General features: G+C 40.8%; 1 protein-coding gene across 4 annotated transcripts in view; it reads left to right on the top strand.

Moving 5' to 3' along the window:
* Nucleotides 1-23024, top strand: part of IGF1R (insulin like growth factor 1 receptor) — a 192348-nt gene extending 169324 nt beyond the window's left edge. For 2 of the 4 annotated variants that reach the window (XM_075506285.1, XM_075506283.1), the window contains exons 12-21: nucleotides 524-660; nucleotides 998-1157; nucleotides 2252-2354; nucleotides 3753-3823; nucleotides 6093-6322; nucleotides 6618-6728; nucleotides 8790-8949; nucleotides 11223-11352; nucleotides 15950-16084; nucleotides 22364-23024. In XM_075506285.1, coding sequence (XP_075362400.1) covers nucleotides 524-660; nucleotides 998-1157; nucleotides 2252-2354; nucleotides 3753-3823; nucleotides 6093-6322; nucleotides 6618-6728; nucleotides 8790-8949; nucleotides 11223-11352; nucleotides 15950-16084; nucleotides 22364-22730 — 1604 coding nt within the window. In that variant the 3' untranslated portion in view covers nucleotides 22731-23024. Of the gene's footprint in view, nucleotides 1-523; nucleotides 661-997; nucleotides 1158-2248; nucleotides 2355-3752; nucleotides 3824-6092; nucleotides 6323-6617; nucleotides 6729-8789; nucleotides 8950-11222; nucleotides 11353-15949; nucleotides 16085-22363 lie in introns of all 4 variants that reach the window. The other 2 variants (XM_075506284.1, XM_075506282.1) reach the window with 1 other exon arrangement.
* The last annotated feature ends 1 nt before the right edge of the window (nucleotide 23025 follows it).

Below are 23025 nucleotides of genomic sequence, written 5' to 3'. Positions count from 1 at the left end.
AATAAAACACATAAAATTATCAAGAATTAAATAGGGATAAAGCAGTTGTTGAATTGCTGATGAGACTCCGTTTTAAACTGAAACAGATTTCCAAAGACTGGATGTTTTCAGAAAGGGATGTCAGTGGGGCAGATCTTATGTATTTACAGCCATTTGCAGACAGGTTGCTCTTTGCAGCCATTTGGTGGAAATGGCTGTTGTCTGCACTGTTCTGGTGTAGTGGAAAGTTTGAAAGGAAGAACCTGATGCTGATAAACAGGTTTTTTGGCACACAGAGCCCATACCTGGTGAAGCTGTATACACCACACTGTTTTTCTGGCAATCGGCAGTTCAGACTCTGCTAATCTCTCCAACAGGCCCCTGGCCCATGCATTTTGTTCTCTGGATCTTTGAATAGCACTTTTAACTGCAGTGCTTTGATACCTAAAGAATAATATGAACCTTTTTATTTTCCTCCATTGTGGCATAAGTTCCTGTTTCAGTAATACGTGTTCTTCTCACATCACTTGTAAATATTTTACAGAGGGAGCAGATAACATTCCAGGAACAGTAGCATGGGAAGCAAAAGAAGAAAATACCGTCTACCTGAAGTGGTTAGAGCCTGCAAATCCAAATGGGCTGATACTAATGTATGAAATCAAATATGGGCAGCATGGAGAGGTGAGGATTTGACATTTCTCTGTTAAGAGTTACTGCTTGTAACTCGTAATTTATACACAAAATGGGATCTTTCTTAACGTGCTTCTGTGCAGTGCTGCAGACCAAAGATAGAAACTGTGATTTCAAACACCCAGCACCAACCAGCATGCCGTTCCTTTGTCTTGTTTATTTTGACAGTTTTTGAATACCACAGATCTCCTTAAGGTGTTCAGAGAAAAACTGATCAGATGGGGCTTTTAGTGACAAAAATTAGCTTATCCTGCAGCCATATTGTTTTCTCAAGAACGAAGGAATGTGAAGATATTAACATGAATTGTAAATGGCTTTTTTCTTTTAGGAGAAGCGGGAATGTATTTCCAGACAGGAATACAAGAAGCTTGGAGGAGCTAAGCTAACTCATCTGAACCCTGGAAACTATTCTGCTAGAGTTCAGGCCACTTCGTTAGCTGGAAATGGGTCATGGACTGAGCCAGTCTCTTTCTATGTGCAACCCAAGAGTAAGATGAATGTTTGTTGGCTGTGTCAAACTGGGGGACTATTGTCTTTTTAATAATTCCTGATGTTTAACATACGTAAACATCACGCATTATCATACATAATTGGGCATATGAGCCTCTTGCCTGTATTCTGAATACTCCTCTTATTTGCTGATGCTTCTTTGGGAACTCTTCTCTGTTCCATTTTTTGGCAAGTGTTGACAACCAGAAGGTGTATCTGAGGTGTGGTCCTTTTCTTGCATGCATTATATATATATGAGAGGTGCAACCAGGTGGTGGGTGTGTAGAACACACTGCTGTGGCTCCCTACGATGTAAAACCCTGTTGGGAATGTAATGTTGGCCATAACAACATGGAGTTGGATTGTACAAAAACTGTGGCAATAAGGCAAACCTGCTTTAAATTGAAAACTAATATGAGAAACAAATAATTTGTTTAGATTTTTGGCTGGCAGGTTTTTTAAAATATCAAGATGTTTTTTCATATTACCTGTTCCGAGTGACATTTGGTAAAGGTAACATCCTGATGAAAGAGTGATGCTGGTCCTGACAATGAGAGTAATTTATATTTTGGAAGAACACCACCGTAGTGTTCACAGAGACCCTCTCAAGAACTTCTGTATTTAGTTGTAGAGCAGATGTATCCACAGAAAAGTGGAACTCCATGTTTTATTCCTTTTTGGTTTTCTAATTGCTGGACTTTGAAGAACTTGAAGTAAAGAGCAGTGTGTGCATATTCTGAATATAAGTATAAGCAATTGCAAGGTGAACAAAAAGTGGAAAAAAGGTGAATATGCAAGTGAACAATTACATATTGTTCGCTGAGGAATGTAAGTCCTTAAGCATAACTTGTGAAAACAAACCCCAGACAGACACTGTTCTGTACAAAATTAATACTTTTCACTGTCTGTTTTCTTGTTCCACTAATCTGCAGTTAGGGAGTGTTTCTGAGTACATTTTTCCACATCAGACAAGAAAATGAGTACTTTGATTTCTTCCCCGTATGGAAATATACTGAGTGGTTTTGAATGTTTCTTTGTTAATGGAGATTTTATAGAAACCCTGATACAATTGTTTTCTTGTTCGTTGCAGCAGCAAACTATGGAAACTTCCTGCACTTGATAATTGTGCTCCCTATTGCTTTCCTGCTCATCATTGGGGGATTGCTGATAATGCTGTATGTCTTTAACAAAAAGAGGTGAGTTGTATATGCTTGTGGTTAAAACTGCAGGCGGGGAATGTGTGTTTTCAAATCTGTGCCCATGGAGCAAGTTAGAAATAAAAAGGGAAATGGCATTCAGAGGACTCGAGAAGCTAAAGTAGATTCTGTCATGTTGGTGTGTAAAAGGAGGTGGTTTAGAGTTACTGGCAAGCATCTGGCTGCTGCTTGAGATATGAAGAGGCTTTTTATTACAGTATCATGTTTGAGAGGGAAGAGGAATGGTTATCAGGAACATATCCACTGGGACAATGATGGCAGACACTGAACTTACATAATCAGAAGCGTTGACTGAAATATGGGTCAATATAAATCATGAAAACTTAATTCAATTTAGGTTAATTTGATTTCTTGCAAACTCTAGAGGTTTTTTGAAGTCTACATTCACTTAAAAAATTACATCCTGGACAGAGCAATCTAGGTGACTGTTCTATTTACTTGTTTTCCTCAATTTTGTTTTTTGTAACTAGTGGTTTATTTTTTTTTATTTAATTGAAATACATAATGAGAACTTAATAGAAGTCAGTGCAAATGTTCAGCCTTGCAACTTTCTAGATATGGAGGTTATTACACTCATATAAACTATGCTCATTGAATATCTTGTTATTTCCAGCTCTAATTCATTTGTGTGCAGACAGTAGTACCAGTTTTCCTCAAGCACTCCAGAAAGGGCTTTGTGTCTAGTGAAGTACAATACCTGCTTGGCCTTCCCTTGGGCTCTCCTAGGTGAAATGCCTGATAACTCATCCTTCTTTAAACTGTTGTTCTAGCCCACAAGAATGTTTTGTCTTTGATTTTCTGAGGTCTGATTGATACTTTTATTTCTACAGCCTGCCTCCTGGAAGAGTTCTCACAGTGCTGAATAAATATGTCTTATTCTGAAAATCACCCCAGTAAAATGGGGGGGGGGGGGGGGGCGGCGGCAGGCGGTGTGTCTTTGTTTCTAAAATAAAATAATAGAAACACTTATAGTTGAATGGAATTCCCCATTAAAAACAATCTTGTCTTCACTCCCACAGTAGAGCGGGTGATGTTAAAGTATGTTCTCAGCCACTGGTCTCCTGGGTGTATTACCATACAGCTGCCTGCCTTAAAGGAAGTTTACCCAGCAGCTAAACGAACCTTGTGTTTATGCTTTTCTGGTGCTGATTTGGTATAGAGAAGACTGCAGGTTTCCTGGGAAGCTGTTCAGGGCTATTTTCCCATTGATTATGTCAGGTAGAATAAGAACTTGGTTTGTCCCCTTTGTCCGAAAAGCTCTCCACGTACAGTAAACAATATTCTATGGTTGAGCAAACGGTGGAAAAGCTGTAGAAGAGGTGGTCTGAAATTTACTTAGGTTTAAAGATTAAAAAAGAAAAAAAAATATTTCAACAGGAACAGTGACAGACTGGGCAATGGGGTACTTTACGCTTCTGTGAACCCCGAGTACTTCAGTGCTTCAGATGGTAAGTGTGGCCTTACACTTCTGATTCTTTTACTTTAATAGATTCTGTTTGTGTCTGACTGAAAACTCTAAAAGGGATGTGGTAAAACCATTTTCTCCATTTTATTAGCACAGCCATAGTATCCATCATTGATAATAAGTAAATGTCACCTGTCTATTGAAACTGGGGAGTTTTTGAAATTTTTCCTGTAGCTTATTCAGCTGAGGCAAATTTGGATGCATTAGTTTCACTTTCAGACTATCATCTACTCATCCAGTGATGTTTTCACTGGAATGAAAGAAGAATTCATGAATTAATTGTCTTTCACGTTTGCCCTTTCAAGCCCTATTCTGACCTATCGGAACAAACCAATTGCTTGTTTCTATGTACTTTTCATGCAGAAAATAGTAACGTTTAACAAAAAGCAATACTGTCTCCTCACTTCCCATCCCTATAAAACTCTCCAACAACTTTTTACAGTTAGAGGAAGAGGAAAGCAATATTGTGGGCTTCCAGACATATCACATGGAGAAATTTTGTGTTAAAATGAGCACGGATATTTCATGTAATCCATTTTTGTTTCTCTTAATATCTGGAGTGTAGATAAGCCCGTTTTTTCTCTAGCTGGCAGAACAGTTTTTTAAAGGTAGTTTCAAATTGACCTAATTTATTTGTGACTGATGTATATATTTGGTGATGACAATATTTAGAGGTATTAGACTGTGGCAGTGTTTAGATCCTAGCTGGTATACTTGTGTTGAGTGCTCTGCTAACAGAGTGAAATAATTGTAGTTCTAAAGTCAGGTGTAGAGTTTTGGGGGGCATCTTTAATTTCTTACCATTTTCTGTGGGAGATACGGTGTGGATAATGCTCAAGTCTTTAAAACCATCCAGGAAATAAAAATTCTTTAAAACAAAATTGCTGTTCCTAGAACAGCGTGCTTTTTTTGGTTTTGCTATCTGTATGTCTGTATTATTTTCCTGTACTTCACTATTGCAGGAGGTTGTGCCTGCTAATGATGTAGATGAACTTCTTGCCAGTTCTTGTGTTGGCTGTCCCTGAGCAATAGCAGGAGCTGAATGAGCCTGGCAGTCCAGGGATCCTCAGCTCTGCATCCAGAAAGCCCATGTGCTGGATTGCTATGGAATGGAGAACCCTGGGAATTCAGCTTTCTGGCTAAATGAATTGCTTTAAAAAATAATAAAATACAAAAAGCAACTAGGTTCCCACTGAAACTCTACTTTGTAGATAATTAATATATTTCCTGCACACACACATACAGAGGTGTGGTTGTCTGTAACGAGCATGTGCCCATACTGTATGGGTTATGTACGTGTGGAGCTCTTCAAGTGCAGGAAGAAATCAGAACATCAGATGAATTTCCTTGAGGCATCAGTTCTTCTGTTTATGGTTTAGTTTGATGCTACTGCTGTAGACTTCCTGCTGGAATAATGTTTCCAAAAGCCCCCAGGAGGCTACTGGGTTTAGCCAGAGTGGCAGAAGACTCTTTTATTTTTTTATAGCAGCACCATTAGGGTTAAAGGTCTGTCAGTGTTCATGCTATAATCCTCTATTTTTGCATCCTGTCATTTCACCCATCCAGAGCATGTGACACAACTGTCCCCTCCATTGGTGACTGATAGGCAGCAGCATCAGTGACTACTCAGATGTCTTCTTGCCTGAGGCAGTCCTCCCTCCTGGCAGTCACCTTCTGAGATCTCTCTCCTGCCTCAGATCAAAGACGTGCAGCAGCAGCAAGTTCTGCCTTTACTGGTGCAACAGTGTGTGTGCAAGTGATCAGAACAGTTTCATGCAAAGAGCCTACTAGATCAGAGAGTCTGTTTCCCTCTAGTCATAAAATCAATCTGTTAATAGAGAATACAGCAGACACTAAACCGATACAGATGATCAAGTACGTTTGATGCTGTGTGGAAGAATTAGAAAACCAAGGATCCCAAGAAAAGCTCAAGCCTAAAGTATTGATTCAAGCCTCTTCCCACCCTGGTTTTGTGCTTTGAGGTTTCTTATTTCTATCCCATTATGTCAGTACCATAGTGAGGCCCCTTCAAGTCCATCTACACATTTCTTTAAGATTTATTTGTATGCCAAGCATCTACCTATCTCTGTATGGGAAAGACCATGGACTATTTGCATACGTCGTGCAAGGTCTCAGCATTGTGTCTAGTGTTGTTTACAGTAAAACTGTTTGGGCGGTAGGTATCATAAAGTGATGCGTGATCGCACCACTGGCAGAAGTGGAACATCACAGCCTGTTCTTTCTCTCCTTAGTGTATGTTCCAGACGAATGGGAGGTGCCTCGTGAGAAGATCACCATGTGTCGGGAGCTTGGGCAAGGCTCTTTTGGAATGGTGTATGAGGGAATAGCCAAGGGAGTGGTGAAGGATGAGCCAGAGACCCGGGTGGCCATCAAGACTGTCAATGAGTCTGCAAGCATGCGTGAGAGGATAGAGTTCTTAAATGAGGCCTCGGTGATGAAGGAGTTCAATTGTCACCATGTTGTAAGTCATGAAAATGTAACAAGGCTGTGATTCATACAGCTGTGGTGCTTACTGGCATGAGGGTGTTCAGGGCACGTCTTCACTGATTGAAGCAGGAACTTGGGATTTTTAGCTTCAACTCTGCTCAGCTTTATAATACTGTTGTTAAACGGGAGTCAGAGAGTGGAACCAAATCTACTTTCAGACCTTTCCCACAGGTTCCCTGTTTTTTGGGGCTGCATATTGACATGAATAAATGATTACTACAGTTCAGTTAGCTGTATTTGTAACTGAACGTTTGTTTTTCCTCTTCCAGGTTCGGCTGCTTGGTGTTGTTTCTCAGGGCCAGCCTACGCTGGTTATCATGGAGCTGATGACACGTGGGGACCTCAAAAGTTACCTGAGATCATTGAGGCCAGACACAGAGGTGAGTCATGAGTTGCTGGATGTTTTTTTATTTTTTCAGTTCGAATCATCTTGAACGAAACAGCATCATGTTGGAAGCAGCAGGCAATTAGCCTTTCTTGCCCTTCTCCTTAAGCTCTAAGAACAAAACATGAGCTGCTCTGTGATCTGCAACACCTTTTTTCATGAGGTAGCTATCGCAAATAGCCAAGTGTACTGCATGGAATAGGTCCCTTCTTGTGTTACTGAGTCCTGTTTTCCAGATTTGAGTTAAATCTCTTGTCTAATATAATTTCTCATCAAGGTGTTAAACAAAAAATTGGCTAGTCGAAGCATTCATGTTAGGGTAATTGTTTCATGTTGTCTAACCTGCCTGTTGCCTCTGCTGGAAAGTAAAAATCTAGTATCTTATCTAATATGCATACTCTAATATGTAGGCCATCAGTCTAACAGCTAAAATTGCCACATATGATACAGGGTCTGAAGTATAAAGATGACACATAGGTCACTTGCCACTGAAATCATAGTAGACTATGTAGAAAATGAGCTCAGCAGGTTTTGCCCTTGATCTAGAAATTCTGATGTGAATAACTTAAAGGAACAGAACATGAGCACAATATGTGCACAAGAGAATGAATATGGTATAAATGGAGGGCATTGCATGTAGCAAGAGGAGATTGCTTAAGAGATTGGGTACAGAAAACAATCATACTGAATACAGGATTCAGAAAATACCAGTAGGACTAGGGACTAGGGGCTTGACTAGCATTTATGATGAATAATGTTTCAGGTTATATTAAATAGTTTTGGTTGAATTCAGCAAACTTTATGAAAAGGGACAGTGACATTATATAGAATTTACCAAAATGATGAGCTCTGTACTTAGCTTTTCTGTCTTGTATGCTGGTGCTCTCCAAAACAGTCTGTGATAGGCCTCTGCCTAAATTCCCTGTCTTTCTTAATGTGCAATGTAAAGAACTGAGCAAAGTCTTCAGAGGACCTGTATGAGGAGGAAGGCAGAATGCTTCAATAAGGTGTGATGGAGGGCTTGCCTGATCACTGGCTTTACTGATAATTTAACCATGTAGCTCCCATACATATCTCTTCCTCCTGGGGATTCAACTGACATTGGTCCTTCTGGGCTTTCTTGCTTAGACCTTCTTGGCTCCCAAAGGGTATGTTGCATTCAGCTCTTGGGAGCCTGGAAGTAGTGAGTATGGCTCATTATCTCAGCACGAAGTAGCACAGTTTGAAAGTGATGATGGGACTGGATATGAACGCTTTCCATGGGAGGTGGGTAAGGGACCATTTAATCTCTGGATGGGGATGCAATAAAGTTCAGTGACTTGATCTGTGTGCTTTAGGATCTTTGTCATTAGTAGAATTCAGTATATGAGGCTCTGGTTTTGGTTACTCTGTCGGTGACGATTATCCAAGGGGTGTAAAGCTTAGGCAAATTCATACTGGTAAGGGATAGTGGGACTTAACTGACTGTGTATAAATACCTGAACTCCTTCATCCATGAGACTGAGAATGGCCAAAGCCATATATCCATGGATGCTAAGGAGTGAATTTGCTTCAGAAGAAATTGTCCCATAAGCATGTCTCCTATTTACAAATAGAATTAATTCAAGAGACATCTGGTTATGGAGAACCAGGGAACAGGAAATGAAACCATTTAACATCTTCTGGTGGTTTGTGAAGATAGTAAAACAGTAGAAATCTCTAAATAAGCCCTCTGCTTTGTATCTCAGAACTTGTGTGGCAGAAGGATGGACATTTAAACTCCATAGATGTAAGATAACATCCTTACACCAAAAAGTCTTTCTGGCTTGTATTCCCTAAAATAGAATGGCCTAAAAGAGCTATGCGGGAGTTCTGTTTGTAACCCAGCTTGATACGGCCAGTTTTCCCACTAAGCGGATGCTATGGGATATCTGTTTAGCCTGGATAATGTCAGGCTGAATTGTGATAATGTGATTCCCCCCCCCCCTTAAAAAAATAGTATGTTACAGTTTGATGTAGAAACGGTTACTTCCCCCTCCCCCCTCCTTACCTGTTTTATCTTCTTAATCTTGCTTAGAATAATCCTGGCCAGGCACCTCCAACTCTGAAGAAGATGATTCAGATGGCAGGAGAGATTGCTGATGGGATGGCATACCTCAACGCCAACAAATTTGTTCACAGAGATCTTGCTGCAAGAAACTGCATGGTGGCAGAAGACTTCACAGTGAAAATTGGAGGTGCGCTTTCTTGACTTTTACACAAATGAAAAACATCATCCTGAAAAATCAGCATCTTAGAAGGCATTTTAATTTTTTGAAAGCTGTTTGAAAAACCTTTTAAAACTTAGTTCAAATTTCTGCAGAACGAAATATGTTCCTTATGAAGGTTTACTGTGATTTAAGACCTGTGAGCAGTCACCGTTGAGTTGAAACTCCTGGAATACCTCTAGTTACTGTTGTTCCAGTGAGGAAATAGTATTGTGTATGGGTTTAAAAAGAGCTAGTGAAGCAGTGATTTGAGGTGCAGATGCTGGAGACAGCTGGGTGGATGGCGTAGTTACCACTGGTGTGTCACTGGCTTTTCTGTTAATGCGCAGAAATCATTCCACCTCCTGTTTATTGATTCAAGAATAAGAATTTTAGGATTATTTTAAAGCAGATCTGATTTGGAAGTGGAATGTAAGGCTTGACTTCAACTGGATGCTTTCCAGTCTGAACTGGAGTTCTGCTTTCCAGACAACAGAGTAGCTTTTCCTCAGCTCTGCTGTTAGAATACCACTTTTTTTCCCCTTCAGCATCCCTCCAAAATAGTGTCAGAGGAGTTTTTTCAGACTTCTCTCCAGAGAGGGTGATTTTAAGCTTTTGGCTGTTTTTGAGTTGTGCGCATTAAAATAACATGTATAGCAACAGCCTTCTGCTGTAGGAAACTAATTCTTTTTCTCTGAGCTTAACTCAGCTATTTTGATAATTTGTGTAAGTAATCCTGTCATTTGGGAGAAAGAAGAAATGATTTCATTTTGAGTCAGTTAATTAGGAAATAAGATCTTTGGGGGATTTTGTGCGTTTTCTGCAGGTTCAGGGGAAGTCAGCCTGAATCCTTCCCATTCCAGTTTTATCACTCCTCCTCCCCCCACCAGCATGTTTTACAGTTCTTTGAACTGAGGATAGTGCGTTTCTCCCCTTTAACGTGGTATATGGTTATCCCAAAAGCATTTAGTGAAATATGCTGCACTGCTCTCATTTACGTACCAGTATTGAAAATCCCTTCATGTAGAAACAGTTTAGGAGCATCTTGACTGGAACATGCCAACTCAGACTGTTTAGATCTCAGAGGAGGAGCTTTATGCTACGCTGTCCTATGCTCATTGCATATCTGTTTCTTATTTGCATCACATTTTTAAAGACTTTTCCATTCAGCCAGGATAAAGTCACCCTGGTGTGTGGGAGTGATGGAATAGCTGCACAGATGGGCTTTTTAGTCATAATCACTGAGGGTACCAGTGTCCCTAGCAGACAAGGAACGAGAAGGATCAGTGGTCAGTCACTCATCCAAGCCTGGTAATAATGGCATCCATAGACTGGTAATAACAATTGTGAGAACTGGAGGAATTCTGTCCTCTTTTCACTCCACTTTTCCCAGAAAAAAAGGGGCAACTACAGGTCTGTATTGATAAAATGGATTTTGCCCTACGTCTGTTGTGTTAGCAGACAGCATTTAATATTAGTAAGAGATTTGATGCCACCTGATTTATTAACTTTTTGGTTAGTGTCTAAAAACATAGTTACTGGTTTAAATAGGCTAGTCCAAGACCCAGCAGTTTTTTGTGCATCAAGCTGATTGTACAGAAAAAAATTCTGGGATAAGTCCGAGTTACAGTCAGGAGATGAACATCGTTAGATCCAAGTCTTGCAAATGTTTACGTATTTACAGCTAAGGACATACGTATAACCCAAAGTATGTCTTTAATATTGGTCTGTGTTAGTCATAAATATATAGCCTAATCCTCTGTAGCATTTGAGATGGAATATTATACAGGAACTGGAAATTACCTTGGGAAAGAGGAAAAAAAACGAGAGAAGCATTTCCCTCAACATGTGAGAATCTCTAATTAAAGACAATAGTATTAAGTACTAAAGGAGCTCTTTACACTCTTTAAAAAGAGAAGAAAATAATTGAATTTAGAGAACAGATAAGTGAATTGTATGACCTTCAGAAGACTTAGGTTACTGCAAGGCTTGAGTGTAAATCCTGGAACTTTTCATATTAATATATTCAGATCATTCAGACTTCTGGCCCACTGAAGACAATGGTCAAAATGTCTGTTGGTTTTGTTGGGAGGGAAGCTAACCAGTCCTAAGGCAGCAGGTAAAGTGCCTGCAAAGTAAAGTATGGCGGTAACAGATTGCAGATTCTTTGCACCAAACTGATTCTCTGCTGGCTACAATGGCTTGTAGTAAGGGGAAACGTTCATCATTTTATTATGCAAACTCAAAACATTTATACCTTCTAGATTTTGGCATGACAAGAGATATCTACGAGACAGATTATTATCGTAAAGGAGGGAAAGGTTTGCTGCCTGTCCGCTGGATGTCCCCAGAATCACTGAAAGATGGAGTCTTCACAACACACTCCGATGTCTGGTAACAAAAAAGGGGCTCTGAAAAACCATTTTAGCCTCTCTTTTTTCTAGCCTCTTTTCTTGTTTTAGTAGACTTAACTAAGTATACTGCTTCTCCTGTCTCTTTAAAGGTAACTCTCTTTTTTCCACTGTGAGCATTCTGCTTTATATTTCATATTTCCATTGCAAAATCAAGAACTTGTGAGGTTAAATTCTGCTCTCAGAGAGAGCAGAATTAAATGGATTTCCAAAGCTGGAGGTGGCTGCATGTTTCCTGCTGTGGGTTGTAAAATCAGTTGTGCAGTGAAAAACATTACCTTCACCTGGAAGAGCAAGTTGTCATTTTTCAAATTGCCCTCCTTCAAGAAAAGCATTAAAAGTTGCCAAGAATATAGAAAGGTTCATAGTGCTGACCTGCTTTTCTATCAAAACCTTCTGTGTAAATAACTCTACTTTCCTGCAGACGGTTTGTGTACACTAGCAGGTTTTTTCTTGGGAGTTCTCCCTTGTGTATATCCTTCTCCATTTGGAGCTTTGTTTGCTTGTTTTATATACCGCAGGATGCAGAAATAGGTTTTTCTTTAAAAGCACATTGCCTAGTTGCTGTATCTGTGAAGTTATTAATAGAGGTATTCAGGAAATTTCAAAATATACTTCTTAGAAGAAATAATGCTCTGGAACAATTCTCCCCCCACACACCCCCCAAACTTTTGCAGATAGGTAGGGAGGACTTGGCAGAAGATGAACATGTACTGGCAAAACCTCTACTCTGTCTTTTATGGTTTCTTTGCCTTCCTAACAAGATGTTTTTACTGCTGATCTGTTACAGAATTGGTAGCTGATGGCCTCCAAATGGCTAGAAGTCACTAGGAATGGTATTTTAGTAGTAAATTGCATTTTCTTTAAACAGCTTGAGGATTTTGGAGTCAGTGGACTGTAGTCCACAGCACCAGCTTTGAGTGAAAGGCTCATGAGAGGAATTATGTAGCAAGTGAAAAAGCAAAGCACCAGAATGTTGCTAAAATTTTTTGTGTATGGATGGTAGCTTATTTATGAATCCAGTAGCCCTCAAACTTGGAAACAGATGAAAATGACTACTTTGACTTGAAGAGGAAGCCCTGTATCAGCCATTTATCTAATGGAACAGCGCAGGCATGCTTTTGGCAGTCCCCCTACAGTAAAAGAATTTTGGGACTTGTAATGGCTTCACAAATCAGACAGAAATTTAAAATATATCACTAGAAAATCCCCAGATGTAGAACTGAACGAGCCTGGAGTGAAGAGCTGGCAGACCTGCCCGTTCTTACCACACAACAGTAACTTTTAAGTTCAGCCGTCAACTCCAGCCATTGTATCAAAAGCGGGCTACAGTGGATCAGGTGTTCAGCTTCGGTGACGTACTGCCCTTGTTCCATACATGCTTTCCTTTTAACCTATAACTGCTAAGTGACATTATTGCTTAAACGTAACTCAAATTCCAAACAAAAAAACCCCACAGATGTGACGCCAAATCAAGCGTCAGAAGTAAATTAGTATTTTAGTTTTTGCAGGAAGTATGTGAGTTCTCCCTTCAGTGTTAACAAGATTTGGCATTCATCGGTCATTCAGTCCAAAGCAGGGGTGAGCAAACAATATTGCAGTTTATAGCGGGACAGTCTGAGTGAAACAGCCTAGCCAGAAGTCACATCAGGGAAAGTACCTTACTGATTATAAGGTTGGAAAACTAAAGAGGAGGAGGAGGAGTAAAATCTGACAGATTTTTACTTGAAAGCATAGAGAGGAAAAAATTGCTTTATGGAGTGGAGGTCCATGGCTCTCATCAGTATTTCATACAGTTCCTTCTTGGGGTTGTTTGTCATCTTTGTTAGAAATGACTTATTCTGAAATTTGGGTCACATAGGTATACTATCTTGAGGTACAAAAAAACCTGGTTCAGCATGAGGAATACACCGTTTGTTTAGAACATGTATACATCTGCATTTGCCACATGTATCCACAGCTATAGATTCAGAAATTTAAATCTGAATTCCAAATGTAGTGGAGCGTGACTTATCACTGTCATGAAATAGTGTCTGTTTACTTGATCTGCTTATGGCTAAAAGGATCATTCCGGTTTACATCTCAATAGCTTTTAGACCAAACATTATACATTGAAGGTCTCTTCATGCCAGGAAAAATTACCTGACTCCTTGTATTGGTTCAGATTTTGAAGTTGCTTCATGTGAACCGTGTAGCTTGGCTGTTTTGGGGGCCATTTGTTTTCATCAAACAGTAAAAAATGTTGAGATTGTTTTTCCTGCCTTTTTGGTAGGATATGGTGACATCTGGTTCCCTGTTCTTCAAGATAAGTTTTAGAAGCCAAAATGTCAAAAAGAGAAAACCGTGGGAGTGGTCAGAGTCCAAGATTTACAAGCTGTAAGGTGAAATGGCAAACTGCAAAAAGAGTGTCTGGAGGTTTTGAAGGGTGGAGCTTGATTTTAGCAATTCATTCTTTTATTGCTTTTCAGACTGAAGAGTGAGGTAATTAGGCAAGACTGTTTTTGTTGTAGTTAGGGAAGGAGAACATATTAAAATTAATCTAATACTGTTCAGGGTGAGAGTGTATTTCTATAAATAAGTCTTCAGCATCTTGCATTCTTTCAGAGCTGGTGGTTGCCTTGAAGGAGCAACGTTAAGTTTATTTGTTATGATAATATGACTACTAGGTGCGCAAGACTTGTTCTCATTATTCCTGCAGTGATCAAAGTAGCTTCAAAGGCACCAAAATGTTGAGTTGACCCTCTGTCCCTGCCTCCCCTGAAAGGCAAACAATTGCAAGTCTGTGGCTTCTGGCTCCAGATGCAAACCATTTTAGATACAGTGGATAACTGAAAGATAAAACCACTCTACCATAACCAGCTAATAATACTGGACTCCTGTTTTGACAACAATACCCTATTGAAACTACGCTCTTTTTTTTTCTTAGCTTGACTCAGCATTTTAGCCACAGAAGACAAGACAGCATCAAGATTTTCTTTCTTTGCACAGCAGCTCTAAAAGTAGATGACTCTTCAGTGCAGGGCAGACAATTTGAGCCATGTCTGCTCAATAAACTAATTTTAAATGGAGATATTTTTAGAAAGTGTCAATACTTATGTCCAAACTACCCAATTACATAACTATGCTTATCTTTCTTCGCCAGTAATCAATTCCTATTATTAGGCAGACTTCTTTTTTCACTTCTGCTGTCCTTGGTGGTTAGTTAGAAGGAGCTAGAAGCTCTGTTTCAAGAACATAGTTACATACATGTTGCAAAAGGGGTAACTGAGTTTCTCTTGGGGGCTTAAATGTTTTGCTGCTGAAGCAGCAAATTAGGGTCTTGGTACAAGAAGCTGGAAAACATTCACATTTCTGCCATGTCTTTTTCAAAAATTGGTTTTGTTGCTTGCTTCTGTATGTCGAATGCCTTGATCCTTACTTTGCACCTTTGACTTAGAATGTGGAAGAAACTAAAGCAGAGGGATAAATGGAAAGTATTACCCAAGAAGTGTTTGTGTGCCTGGGGAATAAAGGCTGGTTTGTTTGCTTTTAGTGGTAAGGCAAATGAGATGCACAGGTATGGTGGTGTTCATTTGCTGTCTAGCTCTCGGCTTGCTAGAGCGGTAAGGGAAAAATGCAGCTTTTAAATCGGATTTGTGTGACTCAAGTATTTCTGATGAAGAGCAGCTTGCACTGGAATGAGAGCTTACAGTTCTGTGTTATTGCCTTCTCAACTGCTATCAGGAGTACCTGAGATATGTTACATGAAGATTTTGAGTTTAGTTTTTTAAAGGTACAGGTTTTTTTCTTGCTATCTCCGTGGCTTGGGGGGGGTGGGGAGTGGGGCGGCTTGTCAAGTTCACTTTAAATAATCAGTCTCTGCAACTTCTCCGCCTGCTTAGAAGGTTTGATTCCCTGCACCCAGCCACACACGGATCTTTTTGAAGACTTCAATGATCAGGTGTCTCTCCAGCCTGAGGTCCTCTGTATAGGAAGCGCAGAGATAGGAACAGAATTTTAAAAATTTTTTTCTTCCTTACCTGCATCTTTTCTTTTTCCCTCTCCACTGTTCTTCCCACCTCACAGTGCACCTAAAATCTGAGCTCAAAGCCATGGGAAAGGGAGATGAGATGTGAGCTGATTCTCCAGGCAAGCTCACAGCTTAAATCTCCTCTGAGTTAGGAGGAGGCTTCTGGTCAACGCAATGAGCTTGTGGTGGCTTTTTTACTGGTTGACCTGTACAGAACCGGTGTAACCGAGTAATGATGGACCACTGAATGATCATAATAATGACCAGCTCTGAGCTGTAGATTATGGTGTGAAAAATGGAGATGTAGTATTCCAGTCTTTTCTTACAGAGGCCATTCTGAAGAGTCATTCAGAACTGGGAGCCTGTTTCTCACTATTGACTAGAGATGTTTGAAGTCAACAGTCTCTTATGCTGGGTGATGTGACTGTCACCATAGCTGCACACTTTTTTGAGCAATTGCAATTTTTTGGTAAAAGAAAATACCCATGGATACCTACTTCCTCAGCATCATCTAAGAAAAATATCCTTGTAAAGATTGCTCGGCTTTCTAAAGTTCTGATTTGTTTTCCAGGTCTTTCGGTGTTGTACTTTGGGAGATTGCAACGTTAGCAGAGCAGCCATACCAAGGCATGACCAATGAACAAGTGCTCCGCTTTGTGATGGAAGGAGGTCTGCTGGAAAAACCAGACAATTGTCCTGATATGCTGTAAGTGTCAACAGTTACCACTGTTCTCAGTGCACAGTTTATTCTTTCTGATCCTTTCAATGTCCGCTTCTGCCCTGTCTACCACAGGAGGGGTTATTAAAGAGTGATGGTAATGGGAGGCGCTGCTTGAACAGTCTCTGTCAATCTAGTATTTTATAGTAGTTAGACATACCAGAAAACAACTTTGCTTGTGGCCGGAATCTCACTTTGGGCTATCTCCTCTAATAAGGAAACAAAACCCAATCTTTGTGTTCCTTAATAAAATTAGAGTTAACAAAAGCTTGTAAGTGACGTTTGCTGCAGCAGAAGACTTTGTGCCTAAATCTTGTCTCTTCTGCTTAAAGTAATTCTCTTGAGTATAAAGAGGAAAAAGAGCATGGGATGAGCTGAAAGGTATTGTGCATACTCTCTGGAATTCAACTTTTTAGTTCAGCATACAGGTAAATGAATGTATCGTTCCTTTGTCTGAAGCAGTGTTTCAAATAGTGGATCTGCTATTTCAGTCATAGTGCTCATCACACTGAGATAAACAGATCTCCCCTGCTAACAGTTTCCTTTCCTGTAAGCACAGAAAAAAGTACGCAGAAAAACCTTGGTCTACCCCTAGAATCAATACAAAGCCTTGCAGCAGAGGAGGGTATGCAATGCAGCAGGCTTCAGTTTTTAGCTTTACATTGTTGAAATACTTCTACTGGCTTTTGTGTACAGCAGTTTCAGTTGTTCAGAGTTTATTACTTTGATATACTTCCCAAACCAGCTTTTGGGAAGGAAATACTGTGTCTTGCAGTTATTGAAATTTGTTGGAGGCCCACAGAAGGGATACAATCACTTAAGGGCCTCAGCTGCTTGGGATTCTTAGGAAAAGAGCTTCTTTGGCTGGAGCGCTGGCTTTGGTTTCAGATGACAGGCAGTGTTGTTTTGTTGTTTGAGGGGGGTGGGTGGTATATGCAGGGGGAGGTGTAGCTGCCATGTGATTCCTCAATTTCACATTCTTTCCCTTCCACGATGCTGTGGAGAATTTCTGGCAGTCAGATTGACTGGAGATTGTTTAACACGGTCAGAGCTGTGTAATGGAGGGGGGGAGTAGGCAGAAATGGGGGAAGAACAGGGTGTGTGAAGGGGTCAGCTCCCCACGTCCATAGGAAAAAAAATACCTCTACAGTGAGAACATACTCAGCAAGAAATTCAGCATTAGAAATTCCCTATGAACCTGGGGCATGTGTGGTATGAACAGGGGGACGAGAGGGGAGTCACAGCAAGAAGTTCTCCTTACTGCAGCCCACCGGCCCATTCTCCTTCCTCATCCTTCTCAGAGATAATCCTCTGCTTGCTGGGTGTTGCTACTGGATGAATCCACTCTCAGGGTAACTGGCCTGTGAGCTGGGAGAATTCGGTTAATGTCTGGCAGAGCAAATCTTTGCACCAGTGTATAACAGCAAAGGCCTTTTTTGTGCTGATTTTAATGAAGAAGCTGTTCACACGTTAGTTATGGCCACCAAGACATTAGTCTGACATTGCAGAGGTGCAGAATAAAAAAAAAAAAAAAAAAAAAAAAAAAATCTTCCTTTGAATTTAGCCACTTCTCTCCATCAGAAGAAGGAATAGGGCTGAACTCACATCTGGTTTAGTGGTGGGTTGTTTGGTTTGGTTTTTTTTTTTGGTGATACAGTTGTGTGTAAAACATCCTGACTGTCCAAAATGCAAAAAAAACCCCCAAACCTGAATATATTGACCTTAGAAGGTTATTGTGACTTGCTTTAGCTCCCTTTCAGCTTGTTTTGTCTTTGTATTGGGACAGACACCCAAGTCTGCTGAAATTCAAAGAGGCTGTTGTAGGAGTAACAGTAGGAAGCTTCAGGAATAATCTTCACCTTTGTTCCATGCACATGCATTTGGCATTCAAAGAACCTATTTTGCATTACTGTGGTGCTCTTCTTTTTTTGTATGTATGTTTTTGCCTCTTTCCTTGTCTTCCATCCGGTCAGCCCAAGATGCTGTAAAGATGCTGTGCAATACTCGATAACCTGACGACTGCTGCCAGTCTTGAACCTTGCGCATGTTGCTGTTGGCAGGCGCAGAGACCTGGTCTGTAGGCAGAGTTCCTCTCCCATCTCCAGCTGTCTGATAGCCTGCTTCTCAGCAAGGGACGTAACAAGAAAAATGACTGACTGGACAGAAAGGTGCTTGTAACGGAGTTGCAAAGAGCCCAGAAATTGCATGCGGATCTTGCCATGCATCCCCAGCATGTTTCAGGAAATTGCTTTCACAAGCGCTTTATGAAACCCTTTGTAAAATAGGGGGTCCTCTTCTTTGTGGAGGTTGCTAAAAGATTCTGTTTAAAGACAGGTTTCTTGCTATGTCTGTGCCAGTGGAAGGTGGTTTTTAGACAGCACAGATTCTTATTGGTGGAGACTGACTGGTCTGTGATACTTAATATTAACTCACAATATTAACTTGAGATGTCCAGAAAGCAAAGTCCACCTGCTGCAGGGAAGTCAATGTACTTCTTGTGCTTGGTACTGCGTGAAAGCAAGCGAGAAGGGGAGCCAGGAACGGTACTTCTCTATGTCTCACGTGGTAGGCTACAAATGCAGAGATACTGTTTTCTTGAAATTAGTTTGACTTGGAAACAACTAAAGTTATGGACAGAACACAAATTTACCTTTCTGTAGAGAGAGGGGAGTATACTGACATACAAAAACCTCCAGAACAGGTGGAGGAGGTAGACTGCTGTGGAGAAGCGTAGATGAGAATAGAGAGAAGAATCTTGCTGCAACTGTCACTGAATTTACTATTTTTAACCTTGCAGATTATGTGAGTGTTGACACAGCCATGCACGCTCCAGCCACAGTGCAGTAGTTTTCGTAAGGGCCTCTTGTTGCCCCCCCTGCACGAATGCTACGTGGTGCAAGCAATCTTGGATGTTCCATCTCTCCTAAGACTGCAATGCTAGTAATGCTTGTTAGTGGCTGTGCTTTGCTAACCCCAGTAGCAACAAGTCAGTAGCTTTTAGATGGATGAGAGACCAAGGACACTTGAAGAACTGGAGAGGTTCTGTTCTGCAGCTTGGTTGTATTGGATGCTTGCGCAAAGGGGGATTTTACGGCGTGGTTGTCTTGTTGTTGAGAGAGGTGGTAAATCCCTGTGAAAGGGCTAAGCACAAAGGGGGACGGTATTTCTAGAGGCTTTTTACTCTTACACAGGGTGAAATAAGACTCAGTTCTGTTTATGCTACACCCTCTTGGCATAGTTTGCATGGTTTTACAGACAGAACCATGCAATAAGACAGATGGTTCAATAAGACGGTGCCAGGAGGAGCTTTGCTGTTTTTCTCCTCTTCCTGTGTAATAAGTTATGTTTTTATGTACTACCATTGTTATGGCAGTGTTCGTCAGGTGATGGCTGCGTGGCAAGAAGGTTTGTTACAGCTGAAGCTCTCAGACAGTGTGTTCCCATGGGGCTTTTAAAAGTTGTGGAGGCTGGAATTCCACTGTTTTTGAAGCAAAATTGCTTCCCCCACGTGTATTGTAGATGACTAGACTATTTACGCGTTGCTGATTTTCCCTTTGGTATGAAACCAGGGCCTGCTATGCAGAGGTAATGTCAGCATGTAACAACAGCAGAATAGGAGAGGTCTTTTCACTTCTTCCCACCAAGTCAAGCCTGATGCAAAGCACAAATGCACACTCAGATGGAATGCAGCTTCTGTAGTAACTTTCCATTTTCTGTTTTTTACTGTCTCGGTGCAAAAAGTAACTCAGTGTCTGCTCAGTTCTTTGAGCAACAGATGCATAGGAAAGATACTGCCTATTCCTCTATCTCATGACGATGCCTGCAACTTCTTGAGCTCACTTGCCACCAGTCAGAAACATAGTTTATAAAACTGCTCAGGTTGTATTAACAGCCTGTAAATTCTTCTGTTGTCTACTGGAAAGGGATTTTTTGTTTAAGATAATGTAAGCAAGGTCTTTGAACCCCCAGAGTTAAAAAGAAAAAAAAAATCCTTTTATGGGAACTCTGTAGGGTTTTTAAATCTGGAATGGCTTAAAAGAAACATCACATGTCCTTGTTTGTGCTGATGTCACATGCATTACTCCACTGCTTGTGGTATCTCCTTAGCATTGCCCTTAGGCCTCAGGGCGAAGCGCCAGCGAATATCCAGTGTTCTTGGCTCCAGCTAACGCTTCTATTCAGGGACGCAGCAGTCAGCTGGAAAGGAAACAGCAATGAAGTAACAGAAATGGATTTTATATATTTATGTCTCAAGCTTTCCTCCTCGTTTGTGGGTGAGGGTATAGTGCAGTTTTATAGTTTGGCTTCACTTTCGCTATGAAAGACTTTTTAAAGACTCAAAAACAAGCAATAGTTTAACAGTGTTTATATGTCTACGTGCCTGTTACAATACAGCATTGAGTACACAGGGAGTTCTCCCAGCACAGACTGGTTTTGCCAGCTTTTTTTTGGGTGTCACGAGGCTGTGCTCAGGTGGCTGACTTTTGTTCATGCAGAGTTGTGCCAGCTGAGCTCTAACGGGAATATTTGTGACTTTAAATGCACTTCAATTCAGATTGCTTTTGTTTTGGTTGAAGTGCTGTCAGCACTGTTTGCATCCCAAACACAGCAGCTTTCAGTCTCTTTGCTGGTTCATGTCAGCTGAGAACATAGTGCACCCTATGAGGAAATGTAACAGTATTTCCCAAGGAGTGAGTTTCTAGGGGAGGGGATTTCTTTGCTTTGGTTTTGTTTCAGACCAGGGTTCCCAGGTTCTCCGGACCCCACTGTGTGCAGCGATGCACAGCAACAGGTCCAGCGTTTCCCAGCTTGGTGACAGTCCTGTTGAAAGGTTTGTTCTAGAGCAGGGACTCTGGAGAGGTTAAGACATTACTCTGTGATGGACTTAGGTGCTGTTCAAAAAATGAGTGAATTTTTGTTCATTTGTTTTTGTCTTTTTTTTTTTAACTAAAAAATAAAATCATTCCACACACTGATGTAGAGATGTAGTAAACTGCTGCCGTGGCATAAGGCAGTGTGAGCTAATTAAAGCATAAAATAGAATTGCTTGCTTACTTTCTGAAAATCTGTGGAAGTTAGGAAAATGGTGGTGTGGTTTTATAGAATAAAACTAAAAGTTTAGGTGACCTGGCTAACCTTACACGGGAAGGCTGGCAGAGGTGGGGAAATGAACCCAGACTTGGCCGCTGGACCAGGCTGCAGGCCAGGCAAGGAAAGGGGGTCTTACTGGGACTGCAGGTCACAGTGCTGGAAGGTAAGTCAGAGATGTGAAGGATTCTCCGCTAGGTTATCTTAACTGAAAGATTTTTCTTTGTTATTTTTTCTTTTTAGATCCATTCTTATTCTAGCACAGAAAATAGTAATTTTGGCCAGTGGTGACTTCCTACACACAGCATGTTTCTCTGAGTACTGTGTACGCAGAGTACTGTGTACGCTCAAAGAATTAACGTTAATCTTCCTTTTCTTATTTAAATTTGTCCTATTACTTGTACTGTGTTAACAGAAGACATCCCCCTTCCACCTTCACAGACAGTGAAATCCTTTCTTGTGTTGTGTTTAAAGCTCAGGGCGATCTCTCAGGAATATCCAATTTTGCTGTGTCATGAAAATGCTGTTTCCATTATGTATGTATTACTGTTTCATTTTGTGGTTTTGTTTTGCCAGCATGGGACATTGTACAGATCTAATCATGGATGTGCTTAAACAGATGATCTCACACTCCGTAAAATATTAATGCATCCCTGGCCGTAAATGAAAACAACATAATTTTAAAATAAAAGATTAGAGAATGTCTTTGAGATTGGCAAATGTCTTTTGGGGATTACAGTTAATTTTAATGTAATTTTCTTCTTTCAGGGGAAAAAAAGCGGTGCTTTAGTTCTTATGTATTTCCTATTTTAATTTTTTCCCAGGCAATAGTGATAGGGTAGGGATTCGTTGTTTGAAAAAGATACTCGGAGAGGCACTATCATGTTAGCTGTATGACTGAGTAAGCACAGGACATTTCACAAGACTGTTTTATGGGCAAGTGTGTGGAAGGGAGTGGAGAAGGTTGAGATAGGAGCTATAGAAGTAAATCAGTGATTAGAAAGAAGGTCGAAATGTGACACAGGGATCTCGGCCTGTAAAAATTCTGTCACTTTGTCTTCCATCAGAATTGAATGATTTTCTAAAACACATGGTCCGATTCAGTCACGGTTGGTTGGGCTCCAGCCGGGATTCGTAAAACACCTCAGTAAATGGTTTTGCTGTGTGTTTCCTGTCCAGGTTTGAATTGATGCGCATGTGCTGGCAGTACAATCCGAAAATGAGGCCCTCCTTCCTGGAAATAATCGGTAGCATTAAAGACGAGCTGGATCCGGCATTCAAAGAGGTCTCCTTCTTCTACAGTGAAGAGAACAAGCCTCCGGATACAGAGGAGCTTGATCTGGAGACTGAAAACATGGAGAGCATTCCTTTAGATCCCTCCTCCACCCTCCAACCCACTGACAAGCACTCAGGACACAAAGCTGAGAACGGCCCAGGCGTGGTGGTCCTTCGGGCCAGCTTCGAGGAGAGACAGCCGTACGCACACATGAACGGGGGACGCAAGAATGAGAGGGCCTTACCGTTGCCCCAGTCTTCGGCCTGCTGATCCTTAGAACCAGAATCTCACAGAAATGAAACACAGAAAAACACATGCATTGGGGGAAGAAAGAAAGAAAATTACAATATATTCAAAAGCCTACTGTACCTCAGTGGATCTTCAGAACTGCCATAGCTGCACTTGGGAGAACCCTTTTTTCAGTAAACAAGTTATCGTATTTTTCTTTTTTCAATATGCAAGCAGATGTTTGTTTCAGTAAAGGACTCCATTCATGGGGCACACAGTTGGCCTTTTAAAACTCTAATGTTAACACTTAATAGCAACAGAAAACTTGAGATCTGAT

The sequence above is a fragment of the Mycteria americana genome, chromosome 6 (assembly GCF_035582795.1).
Source record: "Mycteria americana isolate JAX WOST 10 ecotype Jacksonville Zoo and Gardens chromosome 6, USCA_MyAme_1.0, whole genome shotgun sequence".
Classification (NCBI taxonomy): Eukaryota; Metazoa; Chordata; class Aves; order Ciconiiformes; family Ciconiidae; genus Mycteria; species Mycteria americana.
This window is presented reverse-complemented; position numbering and strand designations above follow the sequence as displayed.